The sequence below is a fragment of the Megascapheus bottae genome, chromosome 4 (assembly GCF_031878675.1).
Source record: "Megascapheus bottae isolate mThoBot1 chromosome 4, mThoBot2.hap1, whole genome shotgun sequence".
Lineage (NCBI taxonomy): Eukaryota > Metazoa > Chordata > Mammalia > Rodentia > Geomyidae > Megascapheus > Megascapheus bottae.
In genome coordinates this window covers 12,644,608-12,663,625 of record NC_143512.1, presented here as the reverse complement: position 1 = coordinate 12,663,625, position 19,018 = coordinate 12,644,608, and the positions used below count along the sequence as shown (strand labels likewise).

Genomic DNA, 19,018 nt, shown 5'->3' with positions numbered 1-19,018 from the left:
GAGCTCAAATCCTACCTGACAAATACCAAGTGCCTTTGCTCATAATTCTATAATTAGAATTATGTGAATTCTATAATTCTAGCTTCCCAAGAGGCTGAGTGAGACCTGGAGTTTCTGTTGGAAGCCAGCCTTGACTGGAACCAAACTGAAGATTTGGCTCAAAAGGTAGAATGCCAACTGTGAGCAAGCAAGCCTAGAGAACATATAGCAACCTCCAGTACTGACAAAGACCCTAAAACAAGGAAGTAGAGAAGACACTTTAATGAGTGTTGATTAAAAACAAGTACCTATAGATAAATCATTAGCATATAATAAGCTGATTTATATTTTCTCTATTATCTTTCTGTCTCTTACTTAAGGAGAACCTTATTTTCATTCAGTTTCTTAGAATTGGTATCTGAGTATATTAATAAATAGGATTTGTGGGATATTTCAAGGACCCCAAATTTTTATTGTTATTATAAAAGTGATATACAGAGGGTTATAGTTATATAAGTTAAGAGTACATTTCTTCTTGGATATTGTCCCCCTTGTTCTCTCCCAGTTTTTCACTCCCATTTCCACTTACAAGTTGTATAGGTCATTTTTAACATTTGTGTTCACTCTTTATTCCTCTATTTCTGTGCCTCTCTTTACTTTCTGTTTTTGTTTTCTTTTGTTTTGCCAGTTCCGGGACTTGAACTCAGGGCCTGAGCACTGTCCTTGGGCTCTCTACCGCTTGACCCAGAGCACAATTTCCAGCTTTTTCTATGTACATGGTACCAAAGAATCAAACCTGGGTCGTTGTGCATGCTACAAAGGCACTCTGCCAGTAGGCCAAACTCCCAATCCTCTCTTTATATTCTAAAATGCATATAAATGAACATATGGAACAGAAAAGAAAGAAAAAAGCAGCAAAAGAAAAAATACTTTAAGGAAATGAAAACAATTTTGATAAATACTTGGTATGCTCAAGTACATATCAAACATAGGCTTTAAAAACATTGCTTTTTTTTTTTTTTTTTTTTTAGTGGGTCATGGAGCTTGAACTTGGCCTGGGTGCCGTCCCTGAGCTCTTCAGCTCAAGGCTACTGCCTACCCTTGAGCCAAACCCCACTTCCCGTTTTCTAGAGGTTAATTGAAGATAAGAGTCTTCAGTCCTTTGAGTCCTTTTGTGCCGGGGCTAGCTTTGAACCTTAATCCTCAGATCTCAGCCTTCTGAGTAGCTAGGATTACACATGTGAACCACCACGCCTGGCTCCTTGTACATTTTGTTCAAAGCTAGCACTCTACCACTTGAGCCACAGCACCACTTTTGGCCTTTTCTATATATGTGGTACTGAGGAATCGAAACCAGGGCTAAATCATGGCCATGGTTTACATTTCTCAGATGTTAAAAATTGGGAACAGCTACTCAGGAGGCTGAGATGTGAGGATCAAGGTTCAAAGCCAGCCCAGACACAAAAGGAGTGAGACTCTTATCTCCAATTAACCTTAACCTCCAGAAAATGGGAAGTGAGGGTAGGGTGGTAGCCTTGAGCTGAAGAGCTTAGGGACAAGACCCACAAAAAAAAAAAAAAAAAAAAAAAAATGGGAAGTCCATGAAACTCCTATCTCCAAATAACCATCAGAAAAATGTAAGTGTTGCTGTGGCTCAGAGTGGTGGAAGTGTAGAGCTCAGGGACAGAGCCCAGAGTTCAAGCCCCATGACTGACCCCCCCCCAAAAAAAATGGAGTTAAAGAAGTATTTAATTATACTCTATATAATACTAATATTATAGTGGACCTAGGTTTATGAACTCTAATTTTTAATTAAGTCACCCATTTCTTGAAATTAGAAATTAGCTAGTGAGGCATTATATAAAAGATCTACATAGATTTGAAGCCAGTTTTGGCTTAGAGATATTTAGAAAACTAAAAGCTATTTTGTAGAGTTAAGGTCAAGTGTAATTCAATCTGCTCTACTCTGAAAACAAATTAGTAATGTAGCTGACTAGCCTAGTGTGGTGACATGCACCTGTAATTCTAGTACTTGGGAGGCTGAAGCAGAAGAATCTCATTTTTACTACCAGGCTGTTTGTTATGTGTCCCAAGGGAGGGAAGAGGAAGCTGGACGGGGTGGCTCACACCTGTAATCCTAGCTATTCAGGAGGCGGAGATCTGAGGATCAAGGTTCAAAGCCAGCCCTGCCACAAAAAGACCTGAGACTCTTATCACCAATTAACCTCTAGAAAATGGGAAGTGGGACTTGGCTCAAGGGTAGGGTGGGACAGTGCCCAAGCCGAGTTCAAGCCTCATGACCTCCAAAAAAAGAAAAGAGAGAGTGACGGAAGAAGAGGAGAGAGCAAGGGAGGGATGGGTAGAAATAGAAATGTAGCTGGGCACTGGTGGCTCACACCTGAAATCCTAGCTACTCAGAAGACTGAGATCTGAGGATCACAGTTCAAAGCCAACCTGGGCATGAGAGTCCCTGAGACTCATCCCCAATTAACCACCAGAAAACTGGAAGTGATTCTGTGGCTCAAATTGGTAGTGTACTAGGCTTGAGCTAAAGAGCTAAGTGATAGTGCCCAGGCCCAGAGTTCAAGCCGCACAACTGACACCTATCTCCTCCCTCCCCCCACCAAAAAAAAAGAAAGAAAGAAAAGGAAATAGAAATGTGGCTAAACAACTTTAGCATTTCTATTCCAGTTGAACTTCCCTATAGCCCTAGATATCTTTTTGCTAGTTTACTGATCCTTGTTGTTTAGCATTATTAGTGACTTGGGGTTTTTTTGTTTGTTTTTGTTTTTTGTCCATCTTGGGGCTTGAACTCTGGGCGTGGGCACTGTCCCTGAGCTTCTGTGCTCAAGGCTTACCACTCTACCGCTTCTGGCTTTTCTGTCCTGATTCTGGCTTTTCCTGTCCCGGCTGGCTTAGAACCATAATCTTCAGATCTCAGCCTCCTCAGTAGCTAGGATTACAGGTATAGCTACCAGCACCTACCTAAAGCTACACGTTTAATGGTAGGAAAATAATTTTTTTTCTTTTTTTTTAATAAGACCTGCTTAAGCAAAAATTTAATGATTTTATGTTGTTAATAACCACTTTTTCTAGAAGTGAACATCTATATTCCTTTTCCACACTCTTCCTTTTCCAGAGAAAGCAATGCATTTGAGAAGACTGCTAAATGTAGTTTTATACAAAGTAGATAAAAACTGCAATGCAGTTCACGGTTGTTGATTTTTATTAGAATACTGAAATTCTTTTAATTCAGGAGTATGTTTTTCTTCCTTATAAGGAAGAGAATACTGGTAGATTTTATTATTTAGCTTTCATAGGAAATAAAAGATATATAAAAGAAAAGCTGGGCTGGGAGTTTGGCCTAGTAGTTAAAGTGCTTGCCTAGCATGCACAAAGACCCGGGTTCGATTCCTTGGTACCACATACATAAAAAAGCCGGAAGTGGTGCTGAGGCTCAAGTGGTAGAGCTCTAGCCTTGAGAAAGTCCAAGGACAGTGCTCAGGCCCTGAGCCAAAGCCCAGGACTGGCCAAAAAAAAAAAAAAAGAAAAGCTGTACTTTGAAATTTTCCACAAAAAAGAATACCATTATTTTTATGGTTATCAGTTAGTCAAAATATGTTCTCATTTTATTCCCTCTTCCATTAAAAGCTTGGATATTATTAAAAAATATTTTTGGGGGGGCCAGGAGTGAGACCTGGTAGCAGAGTGCTTGCCTAGTTTGTACTCGAAGACCCAGGTTTGATTCCTTGGTATCACATACAAAGAAAAGGCTGGAAGTGGTGCTGTGGTTCAAGTAGTAGAGCTCTAGCCTTGAGAAAGCCCAAAGACAGAACTCAGGCCCTGAGTTGCCCCAGGACTGGCAAAAAAGAAAGAAAGTGAGGGAGAAATTGTGGGAGACTATCCTTGATTGGAATAAGCTTCTCCAAGGTGTAGAAGGAGAATCTCAGTCCTGTACTGGAGATTGGAACCGTAGGGGCAGAGAAAAATAGGATACATAAAAGGGGGAAAAGCCAGAAGGTCCATATTCTGGGTTATATATTAGAAGATATACACTAAAGACCCTGAGACTCTTATCCAATTAATCACTAGAAAACCAGACGTGGTGCTGTGGCCAGGAGGAGGGTGGTAGCCTTGAGTTGTAGAGGTCAGGGGTAGAGCACAGGTCCAGAATTCAAGCCCCATGACCCACAAAAAAGAAAAAGAAAAAAAAAAAAAAAAAGGATGAATAAATGAAAGGGAGAAACACTTCTGCTGTCCCCTAATATAAAGGAACTGGAATGAATGAGCATTGATTGAACTTGGATTTTGTTTCCAGTCCTTTGCATGCCACCACCACCTGTGCAGCTGCATTGAACTGCTGCTCATGGCCTAGAGCCCCCCCACAGGCCTACAGCACCTTCTCTTCAGGATCCTAGTTGGGATCCTCCTTAATGCTTTTCAAAAAGTCCATGACTGGGGGCCGGGAGTTTGGCCTAGTGGTAGAGTGCTTGCCTAGCATGCACGCAGGCCTGAGTTCAATTCCTCGGTACCACATAGATAGAAAAAAGCCAGAGTGGTGCTGAGGCTCAAGTGGTAGAGCTCTAGCCTTGAGAAAATCCAAGGACAGTGCTCAGGCCCTGAGCTCAAGCCCAGGACTGGTAAAAATAAATAAATAAATAAAAGTCCATGACTATCTCTGCCACTGTGACAGGTTCCTAATATCAAACCATGTCTTGGTAACAGCCCTTTGTCATACATTGTTTATGCCATGAAATGGAAAACACCCATAGCTATGGCCCAAGAAATAATGAGAGAAGTCACTAATTAAAAAAAAAAAAAAAATGGGGAGCGTGGGCCGGGAGTTTGGCCTAGTGGTTGCCTACCATACACAAAGACCCAGGTTCAATTTCTCGGTGCCACATACATAGAAAAAAGCTGAAGTGGTGAAGTGGTGCTGAGGTTCAAGTGGTAGAGCTCTAGCCTTGAGAAAGTCCAAGGACAGTGCTCGAGCCCTGAGCTCAAGACCAAGACTGGCCAAAAAAAAAAAATGTTTATTTAAATAACCCTTGCTTTTCATTCTAAAGCCTTGGCCAACTGAGTGTTTCAACCCTGTTTTATTTCAGGATTACCATCTATTGACCCATCCGGCAGTTCCCCGTCTTCTTCTTCTGCAACTCTGCCAAGTTTTTCTGGCATACCAGGAGCAAGAGTTTTCCTGCAAGGGCCAGCTCCTGTTGGGACTCCAAATTTCAACAGACAACATTTTTCTCCCCATCCTTGGACAAGTGCTTCAAACTCATGTAGGAATCCTAGAGGAATTCTTCAAAAAAAAAATCTTCAATAAGTTATTAAGCCATTTAGTTCAGGAGACTATATTGTAACCTTAGTGAAAAAAAAGTATGTAGATACCCAAGGTTTGTCTTACAGATATGTCTTATAGTTTGTCTTACAAATGTGACAAAAGACATGTCAAAAGTTGTCAGGCATGTGTAGGACAGGAAACTTAGGAAGGGTCAAGACATTTTTCCAAGCCATAAATATTCCAACTGGGGCCTAGATTAAGAGATAAAACCAAGATCCTTTTACAAAAGGACTTATGGGGTCATTTCTCAAATCTGAAAAGAAGCTTATTTTCATGCCCAGTTTATGATTTATCTGTTTTTGCATTTTATCAAGCTATGATTAACCTTTATAAGTATTATTTTGATCTGACCTATTTGTTTCAGTATTTAGGATAAATATGTAGAGTTCAATAATATTGGTTTGTTTTGTTTTGCTTTGTTAAGCATTATTGCCAGGCACTGGTAGCTCACACCTATAATCCTAGCTACTCAGGAAACTGAGATCTGAAGAATGAGGTTCAAAGCCAGCCCAAGGAGAAACTCTGTGAAACTCTTTATTTCTACTCAAAAGCCAGAAGTAGTGTTGTAGCTCAAAGTAGTAGAGTACTAGCCTTGAGCAAAAAGCTCAGGGACAGTGCCCAGGCCCTGACTTTAAACCCCATGACCTACCAAAAGAAGTAAAAAGATTATTTGTGCTTACTTATAAACAGAAGTAGTCTCAAATGTATAGAAATTATATTTATTTGTTTATGCATCATAGGGCTTGAACTCTGGGCCTGGATGTTGTGCCACAGCACCACTTCCGGATTTCAGGTGGTTAACTGGAGTCTTATGGTCTTTAGTGCCTGGGCTGGCTTTGAACCAAGATTCTCAGATCTCAGCCTCCTGAGTAGCTAGGGATTATAGGCGTGAGCCACCAGTGTCCAGTGAAACTTTGCTTTACAGAAAGGTTCTCATATATCTATAGTTTGTATGTGTAATAAAACAGTAGAGAACTATTTTGCCACCAGGTGACTCTCCTATCCCATCTGTTTCTTCGGGATCATCTTCACCTCTTTCAGCTACTTCTGCACCACCATTGGGTCAACCAAAAGGAGGCAGTGCCAGTCAGGATCGAAAGATACCTCCTCCAATTGGAACAGAGAGACTGGCCCGGATTCGGCAAGGAGGATCTGTTGCGCAAGCACCTGTGGGAACCAGTTTTGTTGCTCCTGTTGGACATAGTGGAATCTGGTCATTTGGTGTCAATGCCATGTCAGGTACAGTTATCTTGCCTTCTCTGCAGCTGTATCTCAAGAAAGCTGTGGTAAAACTTAGGTATAGTCCACACCTATAATCCCAGCATTCAGAAGGCTGAGGCAGGAAGATTATGAATTCTAGACAAGCCTGGACTAAATAGTGTCTTCAACGCCAATATGAGCTACATAGTAATAGCCTTTCTCAAAACATTAAGGGCTGAGAGTGTAGCTAATTAGTATTCATAGACCGCTGGGTTCAGTCCCCCAGCACTAGAGGGAAAAAATGTTGCTTAACAAAAAACAAAAGAGGGCAGGGAGTGCCTGCCTAGCATGCATGAAGACCCAGATTTGATTCCTTGGTACCACATACACAGAAAAAAGCCAGAAGTGTTGCTGTGGCTCAAGTGGTAGAGCACTGGCCTTAAGGAAAGTCAAGGATGGTGCTCAGGCCCTGAGTTCAAGCCCCAGGACTGGCAAAAAAAATAGCATCAGGCCAGGAGTGTGGCCTAGTGGTAGAGTGCATGCCTAGTAGTGTACATGAAGCCCTAGGTCCAAATCCTCTGTACCACATACACAGAAAAAGCCAGAAATGGTGCTGTGGCTCAAGTGGTAGAGCTCTAGCCTTGAGAAATTCAAAGATAGTGCCCAAGGCCCTGAGTTCAAGCCCAGGATAGGGGTGTTGGGGCAAAGTAGGGTGGGTCCATGCCTGTTATCCTAGGTATTCAGAAGGCTAAAATTGGGAGGAGAGTGTTTTAAGGATAACCCAAGCAAGAAAGTTCTCAAGGCTGGGTGAGGTGGCTCACACCTGTAATCCTAACTTCTCAGGAGGCTGAGATCTGAGGGTCAAGGTTCAAAGCCAGCATAGGCACAAAAGGGCTTGAGACTCTTATCTCCAATTAACCTCTAGAAAACTTAGAAAATGGGAAGTGGGGCTTGGCTCAAGGATAGGGTGGTAGCCTTTCAGGGACAGTGCCCAGGCCAAGCTCAAGCACCATGACCCACCAAAAAAAAAAAAGTTCTCAAGACCCAATCTCAACAGAAGAGGCCAGGCATGATAGTTCTTGCCTGTCATCACAGCAACTACAAGCATCATAAACAGAGCCAGTGACTCCATTAACTACCAGAAAACCAAAAGTGGCACTGTGGCTCATGTAGTAGAGCACTAACCAAAAAGAGCTCAGGAACATCATTTAGGCCCTGAGTTCAAACCCTACAACTGATTCCCCCACCCCCACCCCCCAAAAAAGAAAAGGATTGAGGCCCTGGCATGCTTAGGCAAAAAGAAAATCCTTATCTTGAAGATAACCATAGTAAAATGAACTGGAGGTATGGCTCAAGGATAGAACCCCTACCTAGCAAGTGCATAGTCCTGAGTCCAAACCCCAGTATCACCAAAAAATCATAGGAAGAAATAAAAGGTTCCATATGCTTAACACTCAGGGAATGCTGTTTATATCTTTGAGGAATTTGATCTCATAGCAGTCTGGAATGTTAGTTAGAGCTGTCAGAAATAAGAACTTTAATGCTTGGTCCTTTCTCCACTTAGGAAATTGATTAAAACAACTTTCCAGGGCTATTGAGAGGAATTACTTTGATAAAATTTAATGTGTAAGGGCCAGGAGTTTGGACTAGTGGTAGAGTGCATGCTAGGGTTCCATTCCTTAGTACCTCAGACGTGGTACTGAGGCTCAAGTGGTAGAGCTCTAGCCTTGAGGAAGCCCAAGGACAGTGCTCAGGCCCTGAGCCCAAGCCCCAGGACTGGGGGGGGAAAATTGATAGGAAGGGCCGGAGTTAGACATAGTAGTAGAGTGCTTACCTAGCATGTACAAAGACCTGGGTTCAATTCCTTGGTACCACATACAGAGAAAACACCAGAAGTGGTGCTATGGCTCAAGTGGTAGAGTACTAGCCTTGAGAAAGCCCAAGGACAGTGCTCAGACCCTGAGTTCAAGCCCCAGGACTGGCCAAAAAAAAACAAAAATTAATGTGAAGAGAGAATAAAGTAGTAATGTTTGTTCATTTACCCAAATATCAAACTCTGTTTCCTATTCTTTCCAGAAGGCTTATCAGGTTGGTCACAGTCTATAATAGGGAATCATCCAATGCATCAACAATTATCAGACCCAAGCACATTCTCCCAGCATCAGCCATTGGAGAGAGATGATTCTGGAATGGTAGCCCCCTCTAACATTTTTCACCAGCCTATGGCAAGCGGTTTTGTGGATTTTTCTAAAGTGAGTTGAAAAAAATCATTGTAATTTGTTTGACACTTTACCAGCCAGTATAGTCACATGTTAAGAAATGGTTTGTATTGAAATAATTCTTCTTTTGTTTCCATGACTTCAAGAGTGAGTTGTGTGATCTACAGTAGTTTGTCCTCAGACTGTACTGAGGCTGTCCCCATCCTCTTAAAGCTCTTAAGGAAGTTGATGCTTACATTTGCTACCATATCTATATTCTGTTACCACAGCTTTGAATGAGGTCTCTGCTCCTCTAAAAAGCTGTCTGACCTCTCCACTGTCATCTTGTATATTTGGATACCTTTCTGGCTGCCATAAAACAGAGAGGCTTATGGTTCTGAATATTCATAGAGAGGGCCCGAGAGTTTGGCCTAGTGGTAGAGTGCTTGCCTAGAATGCATGAAGACCCGGGTTCGATTCCTCAGTACCACATACATAGAAAAAAGCTGGGAGTGCTGCTGTGGCTCAAGTGGTAGAGCTCTAGCCTTGACAAAGTCCAAGGACAGTGTTCATGCCCTGGGTTCAAGAAGGACTGGCAAAAAGAAACGTGTCAGTAAAATCAATGGTAAACAGAAGTTGGGAACCTTATGGGGTATTAAATTTTTATTTAGATTGAGTATATTTTCATCCAACATTGTCAGTTTCTTCATAATATTATTAGAATTTTTTCATCTTGTGGAAGAAATTACAGTTACAGAATAAATGCTTATGATATACTTACAGGATCATCTGGAGTTAATTGAATGAAAGGAAATTTAGAGTGGCCTAAGATATTGTCACAAATCACTATAATTCATAATTAAGCTACTTCTTTTTTCCCCCATCTTCTACTGTTTTAGGGTCTGCCAATTTCCATGTATGGAGGCACCATAATACCATCTCATCCTCAGCTTGCTGATGTTCCAGGAGGCCCACTGTTCAATGGTCTTCATAATCCAGATCCTGCTTGGAACCCTATGATAAAAGTTATACAAAATTCAGCAGAATGCACTGATGCCCAGCAGGTAAAATGGGCTTACTGCTCTTTTATTTTTTAGATTTACAACTCATTATTAATCTATGGGTAATGCAAGTTTTTAGTCATGATTGCCCACCTTAATCTCAGTAAGAGGGTTTTTCAATGCCAAGATGCTGCTGCTAAACATTTTGTTTCATGTATGTGTATTCTTCCTAGGCAGAAACAGTGAATTGCCATTGCATTTATATATTCATTTGTAAATGTCTAAAGATTCCTAATTAGAAATTCCAATTTTTCCTCCCCCTTTTCAGATTTGGCCTGGCACGTGGGCACCTCATATTGGAAACATGCATCTCAAATATGTCAACTAAGTTAGAAGTTCTTTACTCTTTAGCCTTGTTTGAGGAACCTTGGAAGAACTCTGGGGAATTTTGCTTTTTTAAATGTGCCTAACTAAGAAATTTTCTCTGAGGCTTTAGCAATGGAAATTTGATTGCCCATTGTATAAGAACCAATTGATTTCCTACCCATCTGATTATGTTCTCTGGTTAGTTTAGCCATTTTCAACATGGGATCAGATGAATTTAGTGCTTCTGACTAAACATACTGAATGCTACTTGTATGGAGAGAATAATTAGATGATTCCAATGTTTCAACCTTTTAGGGTGGTAAATACATGTATACTTGTTTACATACTTAAAAGGAAAAAGTTGAGTAAAATTCTTGTCATATAGTGGCTCCACTTAAGTAGCCTGTATTAATGTGAAATATTTACCAGAATATTCAATAAAAAGATGAACAGTGTTTAGAAGTGGGGTGTGATCCTTTCAGTGGTAATGCAGGTATCACCCAATCTACAGCCATATGGAACCAGATTGCTAATCCTATATTATAATTTGTTTTTCACATTTTACACCATAAAGTTTGTTCTTAAACTGCTTTCAAAAAGCAACTGACACTGGACACAGTGGCTCACACCTAATCCTTGCTACTCAGGAAGCTGAGATCTGAGGATCATGGACTGAAGCCACCCTGGGCAGAGAAGTCTGTGAAACTATCTCCAGTTATTCAGCAAAAAGCTGGAAGTGGAGGTGTGACTCACTTTTGAACCTAAAACTAAGAAAGAACCCCCTATTCCTAAGTTCAAACCGCAGTACCAATATAAAAAAAAAAAAAATGCAACTGTTAAGGCTTCCCTGTTTGTTCTGAGTTAAATATTTCCACTTCTTTATTGACTTCCCCTATCATTTTACATAGTAAGTTCAAGCTTTAGCAATGTGTCCTTGGCTGATTCTAACAATAGGCTACTAATGAGTTTGCTCTTTATGGATTCTGAGTAGGTCAAATAAGAACTTTTGGATTTAAATCAGTTGACACTGAACAAATTTAGGGACACCCAAATCATCAATGTCAGATTTCTTTTGTGCTTCCTTTCATTTGAGTGGGAACATAGAAGGGAATGACTCCTGTTGTTTTGCTATATTGTTTCAACTGAGTAATACTTATGAATCTGTGAGTAACTCTGGACTTAGTTCCATGGCTCAAAACATGAAGAACCAATATGTTTAACAAGCTAACTACAGGAACTCCGAAATGGGTTGAACAAACAATACATTATGCCAAGAATCTGATGCAATAGAAAAGGAAGTTACTCTACTAAAAAACATAATCATTGATTTCTTTCTATTTTAATGTGGTTGAATTGTCTGGTCTAATATATAGGCAATAATGAAAAAAGAAAAAAATATTTGAGGGCTGAAAGAAAAGGCAAAGGAGGATATATAGAAAACTAAAGGCAGAACCATTCAGGCAGCATTTTTCTTCTTATACCAATAGGAATTATTCATCTTCTCTGTCCATGTAAAGCCAGTATTAGATCAGATATACCATACTTGTTACATGTTAGATATATCTGGTTCTTTAATCTTCCACATCATCTTACATACAAGGATTTTTGTTTATATGGGCTTTGGGACAGTGTTAGATAGACCCAGGACTTTAAGCATCCTGAGCAAGCACTCTCCTACTGAGCTAAGAATATGTTCTTTGGGAGTTTTTATGAGTTTGGGTTTTAGTTTGTTTGTTGATATCGGGGTTTGAATTTGGTGCTTCATACTTGCTATGCCAGCTTTCTACCACTTAGGCCATATCCCTACCCTATTTTTAATGGATTTGGGCAAGTATCATTGGTATGATGTTGCCGATTCTATTTTTTTTTTTTTTTTTTTTTGCCAGTCCTGGGCTTAAGCTCAGGGCCTGAGCACTGTCCTTGGATTTTTCTCAAGGCTAGAACTCTACCACTTGAGCCTCAGCACCACTTCTGGCTTTTTCTAAGTATGTGGTACCGAGGAATCGAACCCGGGTCTTTGTGTATGCTAGCAAGCACTCTACCACTAGGCCAAACTCCTGGCCCGGATTCTCTTATCTTTTGGAGACAGGGTTTTGCTATGTAGTCTAGGCTGGCTTCAAACTCATGATCCTCCTGCTTCAGCCTCCTGAGTGCTGGGATTCTATCTTTGTAGAAGTTGATATGATTTTTTTCCAAAGGCCCTTTTGCTCTGGGAAGGACAAAATGCCCTTAAATAGCCTATATATTTTGCTATTTCCAGTCACTACTAATAAAAATCACTTAAAATGAGTGAAATTACTCCACAAAATACATACATTTGAGAAAGATACAATATTAACTACCCATTCAATGGGACAAACAAAAAGATGCATTTTAATTATAGTATATTTTAATTTTCGGGAACCTTTAAATCTAGGTTCTACACTAGGTTACCAATTAGAGAAAACAGGGAGAAACCCCAAGCAGAATTAGGAAGAAATAGGAGTTGTATGGTGGAAGTAGTTCTTCAGGATACCCTCCTCCCTTCCCTCTTACTAGCACTGCCCCTATCTTCCTTTCTTTTTGGATCCTAGTAACTTACTCTCAACCCTTTTCACTGCTGTAATCTCTTCTTCCTCTTCCTGCCTCTTTCCTGGCATTACTTTACTGCTCTTTTACCAACCTGAACATTGGATAAAACCTAGCACAGGTAAGAACTGATACTTTGAAAATATACTAAGGATGGGTTGGGGGAACAGTGTAGGAACAATGGAATATGACTCAAGCTTAGATTTTATTTCCATGTCTTTTACTTGATGCTGTATGACTTTAAGCAAGTTACCTCATATTTCTGAGCTTCACTTCTCATCTGAAAATGAAATTCAGGTTAAAAGTCTTTTGATTTGAACACAGGTTTTCCTCTTTTTTTTTTTTTTTTCCTGAATGGAAATATGTGGTATGGGAATGCCGGAAGCCATTAAAAAATGAAGGTTTACAGTGTTGAGGTTTGGTTCTGATGTGGAATCAAAAGCCTATTTTGCTGACCAGTATTGATTCTGAGATTTTAGTAAAGGCGGAAGAAAACATTCTACATCAATAGTGAGCCCTCAAGTCATTAAGAAACATTCAGCTAAGGTACATGAAAGTAACTGCTATTTCAAGGACTACAACTATCCTCAAAATTTCTGGACCCATTTATTTAAAGTAGTATTTAATGTAATAAAATTGTACCACCAATAAAATTATTGATGTTTTAAGATTTTAAACATATTGTGGCTACAGTGTGCTGACTTGCCCTTTTATAGGCCAGTCTGCTTTCTTCAGTCCCTGCTCTCAAAGGGGAAATACCATCACCTCAGCTAACCAGACCAAAGAAGAGAGTTGGACAGCCAATGCTGGCTTCTCCTAACCAGAGGTAAGAAATCTCAGGACTTGAAACTGGTTTCCATCTGTATGGTTTCTGACTTGTAGACTCTGGCCAATCCCTCCTCCCTGCTTGTATATAAAGAGGATTATCCTCAATTTGAGTTACCTTGCAGAGTTTGGCTTGAGAGTTTCAAGCCAACAGAAAGGAATATTTAGTGCACATGTTCTGTCCTACTGTTGAAGACCTTTGGACCACATTGTAAACCCAAGAAGAGGCAAACAGGCCTGTATGAAAACAACATCTGAACATCTTGTTCTACCAAGAAATACTATGGCTGCTTATGACGTCCTCTCATTGGACCCTGTCCTGGGTAAAGAGCTCCAATAACACTACATTCTTCTGTTTACTCTCAATCATTTGTTAGTTGATAACAGATAATTCATCTTCATTCTGTCCTTTGGGAAATGAGAAGAAAGGTGGTTTTTAAGGATGAAAATCTTGAGTGTATTTGAGCCTATATAGTTCTTCCTAAGCAGGAACATCTCCTGGTCCCCGGAGTTTGAGACTAGCCTGGACAACACAGTGAAACCCCTGCCAAATAATGTCAATAATGTTAACAGCAGTAATAATAAAGAGGGAGCCAGAAGCGTGGCTTAGTGGTAGAGTGATTGCCTAGCATCTCTAAGCCACGTTGTATGTGTGTATGCGCACACACACACAAGCGCGCAGGTAAGTGTGCCAGTCCTGGGGCTTGAATTCAGGACCTAGGCCCTCTCCCTGAGCTTTTTTGCTCAAGGCTAGTGCTCTATTGAGGCCATAGCTCCACTTTTGGCTTTTTTGGTAGTTAATTGGGGCTAAAAGTCACAGACTTTCCTGCCTGGGCTGGCTTCAAACCTTGATTCTCAGATCTCAGCCTCCCAAGTGGCTAGTATTACAGGCATGAGCCACCACACTCAGCATTGTTTTCCCTCTTACATTAGTGTTAGTTACCAAACCTCAAGCCAAAAGTTTAGGAATGCTACTAGCTTATCTCTATTTTCTCCAGTTCACCATTCATTAGTCACACTGCCCTTTTTCCTTTGTGTATCTAAATTGCATCTATTTTTTTCCATCCTGATGATCACTACTCGGTTTTACTATCGTGAACTCCGATCTCACAATCCTCTATCCCATGCCCTCTATCTTCTGCCCACCCTTGGTACTTCCTCACCTTACCTTGCTTAAAAGCTAAAATGTAGCTGGATGCTAGTGGCTCACACATATAATCCTAGCTAATTAATTAGGAGGCTGAGACTGGACCCTCCAGGATCAAGCCAGCCTAGGAAGAGAAGGCCCTGAGTTCAAGTCCCAGTGCTGGCACACACACACACACACACAGACACACACACATACAAAAATTTAATCTAAATTGTCAGACAACTTCTCACAGACTCTTCTGCTACCTGACCTGTAGCATCTGCATTTACCTGTATTTGTATTAAAAATTAATAACTTCATTGAGCATCAATGTTTCGTTGGGCTCCTATAATCTAAGCCACACAGGAGGGTAAGATCTGAGGATTAAGGTTTGAAGGCAATCCGGATAGGGAAGTTTATGAGATTCTATCTCCAAAAAAGCTGGAAGTGGAGCTGTGAGTGGCTCAAGTGGTAGAGCACTTGCCTTGAATGAAAAAGCTAAGGACAATACCAGGCCCTGGTGCCAACACACACAAAATTTTTTTAAATCCAAAATTTCACCCCTTGATCTACTGTATCATAATTTTCATTTCAGTAAGATTTTCTGAGTGATATTTGCATATGAGATGTACTAGTTTATAAAATTTAACCTATTTGTTCATATGCCAGTCCTGGGGCTTGTACTCAAGCTGGGCATTGTTCCTAAGTTTTATTGCTCAAGACCAGTACTCTACCACTTAAGCTACAGCTCCACTTCTAGTTTTCTTTTTGGTAGTTAATTGGAAATCAGAGTCTTGAGGACTTTCCTGCCCTCACTGGCTTCAAACTGTGATCCTCAGATTTCAGCTTCCTGAGTAGCTACCGTTACAGGCATGAACCACCTGCACTCATTTTTTTTGGCCAGTCCTGGGCCTTGGACTCAGGGCCTGGGCACTCTCCTTGGGCTTTCTCAAGGCTAGAGCTCTAGCACTTGAGCCTCAGCACCATTTCTGGCTTTATTCTATGTATATGATGCCAAGGAATCGAACCCAGGTCTTTGTGCATGCTAGGCAACCACTCTACCACTAGGCCAAACTCCAGGGCCCCTGCACTCATTTTTAATGAAATCAAAATCATAAAAATCTGATGAGACCAGAATTTATATAGTTTTAATAAATATATTCTGGAGGTTTGAAGGGGTTGGAATATATTGACTATAAGAAAGCCAAACAAGGAAGTAGTGCTCTGGCTCAAGGGGTAGCAGGGCTGTAGGCTTGGGCTAAAGAGCTCAGGGATAACACCCAGGCCCCAGAGTTCAAGTCCCATGACTGGCAAAAAAGAAAAAGAGAAAACCAAAAGGACAACTGAAGCATTTTAATGCCTATAGTAGCTAGACCTAGAGCTTATTTACCTTTCTATCACCTCACACTGCCCACTTTTAACAGACCAAGCTGCCATCACCAGCACTCTGTCTTCCCTTTTACTCAGTTTTCAGTTAGCTCAGGTATCAATTATTCAGAAGCCCCAAAGCTTGTCTTCACCGAGAACTTCTGTTGGTTATGGGGAGCAGAACACAAATATGCTGAAGGACTAGGCTCAGGTAGTCACATACAAGATGTGTGTAATCTTAAAACAGTCTGCCATCTGGGCTTTTTTATGCCATAGTCAAGGGTAAAAAAAAAATCACTTAAAAAAATGTTTTACTGTCTAAAAGGGATATTGAAAGGAATGTGTGAAGTAATGCGAGGCAGTAGGCCTGCTGTACTTCACCTGCCCCAGCACCCAGACCTAAACCGTAAATAGGTGAGCTGCTGAACTCAGCCAAGTAGGCCATTTTTAATCTGGGAAGATCTGGAGCCCGCGCGCAGCCTGGGAGTCTTCCAGCTTCCTCAGAGCCCAGGCTGATTCGCTGTAGGATAGGCGGGACTGTCTGGTAGAGTGGCGGCCAGAGCCCCGCCCCGGGCGTGACGTTCTCCTAGTGTTGTTGCCTGCGCCGCACGTGGTCACCTAAGTCCACCTAGTCAGAGCTGCGGTCCGCGTTTGCGGCACCATCCGCTGGTCTTCCTGCTCCTCTCGCTCGCTATGTCCACATCTACGAGCTGCCCGATTCCCGGGGGCCGGGACCTCCTGCCAGACTGCTACAGCACTACACCAGGGGGCACGCCATACTCTACTACCCCGGGAGGTCAGCGGGCCAGGGTCCGCAGTGTGCGGGCAGACCAGCACATGCTGTTGTGGGGGTGGGGAGGTGTGGGGCTTGGGCTTATCCACAGAGCCTTTTGCAGGTTGCAGCTTTGGAGGGAAACGTTTGGAATCAAAAGTGAAGCCACCATGCCTTAAGCCGTTTCCGGGTGATTGGGCTTCAGTTGCTGTGGTCTTGGTTTTGGGCACCGTGCCTATGCGCCTGCTCTCAGCGACCTAACTACCTGGGAGGCACCGAACAGGCCTGGGCAGCAAGCAGTACTTACAAAAATGGCTACAGCAATTGTGTACCTGGTTAGTAGCTGTGTGTGTGGCTAGGCCTGGTGTGTGGATCAGCCTGGGATGGTGAGCAGCTGGGCCTCCACCCAGGGGTTCCTGGTACATGGAAGCAGAGGGGAGGGGAGATAAACGGTGAAGTACCCTTTGAAAACACTATTGGCTAAGTTCCTCTGTGCTGGGCAAGGCTTTAATGAATTTGGGAGGGGTCAAAGAAAGAACAATATGTCCCTAAGTTTCAAAGGGAAAAGCCCGAGTTCTCAGGAACCCTCCCAGTCTTGAGAAGAGCCCAGGTGGAGCCTGTCCCTATTCTTGTGTGGGTTTTTGATCTGTTGAAGCACTAAGACCCACCTTTGTGAATCAAAGCCAGGGCATTTTAGAATAAAGAGCAGCAGCCTGAAGTTCAAGTTTAGTCCTTTTGTTCAAACCAGTGCCTGAAATTCTCCCAAAACTAAAACTCCTGCTTTTTGGATAAGCTAGGATGGTTGTTTTATGGTGCTTAGTCACAATTCTGTTAAGTGTAAGTTTGTTCAGTGGTATAAACATTTGTCACATGAGGGCCTGGAGTTTGGCCTAGTGGTAGAGTGCCTGCCTAGCATGCATGAAGACCCGGGTTTGATTCCTTGGCATCATATACATAGAATAAAGCCGGAAATGGTGCTGAGGCTTAAGTGGCAGAACTCTAGCCTTGAGAAAGTCCAAGGACAGTGCTCAGGCCCTGAGCTCAAGCCCAGGACTGGCAAAAAAAAAAAAAAAAAAAAATTGTCACATGAGGCAGTAGCTGGGCTACAGAGCAATTGTACTGACACATAAGGAAATGCAGAAGGCCTATATCTGAGCCCAAGTTTGTGTATCCACGTTCCTCACTCTTACCTCAGTCCCTGCCACTTAACAGGCACCAGGATCATCTACGACCGAAAGTTCCTGCTGGAGTTCAAGAACTCACCCATTGCCCGGACACCCCCCTGCTGTCTCCCTCAGATTCCCGGGGTCACAACTCCTCCAACAGCCCCACACCACAAGCTGGAGTTACCGAAGGAGCAGAAGGAGACAGAGGAAGAGATACCTGGTAAGAAAAATGGAACCTGGGCCGGGAGTTTGGCCCAGTGGTAGAGTGCTTACCTAGAGTGCATGAAGACTGGGGTTCAATTCCTTGGTACCACTTACACAGAAAAAAGCTGGAAGTGGTGCTGAGGCACAATCGGTAGAGCTCTAGCCTTGAGAAAATCCAAGGGTAGTGCTCAGGCCCTGAGCTCAAGCCCAGGACTGGCAAAAAAAAAAAAAAAAAAAAAAAAGAAAAATGAAACCTAAAATTAAGAAATGCCCCAGCCTTTTGAGCTTAAATGCCCCTGTGAAATAGGATGGGTTTCAATTCCAGGAGGGTTTCAGAACTGACACTCTTGAATTCTCTTTCAGATGATGCACAATTTGAAATGGACATGGAACCCAGTGCAGATGACCCCATGTGGAGTTAAGAGGGATTCCTTGTGTGGCTGCTGCCCACCACCTCTCTCTTCTTGGGGTATCCTACCGAGGCCGACCGGCATCAATTTGGAAACAAGGGACTTGTTAGTTCTGGGCTTCTTTAGCTCTGAGGCAGCTAGACCAGGGATAGGAGTGGGCAACTTGCCAAGCCCTTAGCTCTACTTTCTCTTTGGTTCCTAGGAACTCCTCCAAGCCCTCTCTGCTCAGGGCTAGCACTGGGGGACGCAGTATGTCAACTTTTGGCTGTTTAGTAAACGTTCAGAAATGACTTGGTTGCAGTGTTCTCCTCAATGATGATCTTCTCACTTTGGCCACATACTTGAAGACCCCAGGAAGCCTAAATTCCCCACTGGGCCCACTTCCAGCAGCAATTTAGAGCCTGGGGCAGGCTACTGGAGTTGCCAAACCATAAACAGCAATATACAATCCTTGCCAAGGGCTGTTCCTGTCTTTCCCAGGAACTAGC

General features: G+C 42.2%; 2 protein-coding genes across 3 annotated transcripts in view; both read left to right on the top strand.

The window, feature by feature from the left end:
• Ankhd1 (ankyrin repeat and KH domain containing 1) overlaps positions 1-10,550 on the top strand; it is a 135,363-nt gene extending 124,813 nt beyond the window's left edge. The window contains exons 30-34 of one of the 2 annotated variants that reach the window (XM_090331395.1): positions 5,085-5,261; positions 6,365-6,562; positions 8,600-8,775; positions 9,621-9,785; positions 10,051-10,550. In XM_090331395.1, the coding sequence (XP_090187521.1) occupies positions 5,085-5,261; positions 6,365-6,562; positions 8,600-8,775; positions 9,621-9,785; positions 10,051-10,110 (776 nt within the window). In that variant the 3' untranslated portion in view covers positions 10,111-10,550. Of the gene's footprint in view, positions 1-5,084; positions 5,262-6,313; positions 6,563-8,599; positions 8,776-9,620; positions 9,786-10,050 lie in introns of both variants that reach the window. The other variant, XM_090331394.1, reaches the window with a different exon arrangement.
• A 6,037-nt stretch (positions 10,551-16,587) lies between these two features.
• On the top strand, positions 16,588-18,820 carry Eif4ebp3 (eukaryotic translation initiation factor 4E binding protein 3). Its single transcript, XM_090331401.1, has 3 exons — positions 16,588-16,774; positions 17,963-18,136; positions 18,484-18,820. The coding sequence occupies exons 1-3, from the start codon at positions 16,672-16,674 to the stop codon at positions 18,540-18,542; spliced, it is 336 nt and encodes a 111-aa protein (XP_090187527.1). The 5' UTR covers positions 16,588-16,671; the 3' UTR covers positions 18,543-18,820.
• The last annotated feature ends 198 nt before the right edge of the window (positions 18,821-19,018 follow it).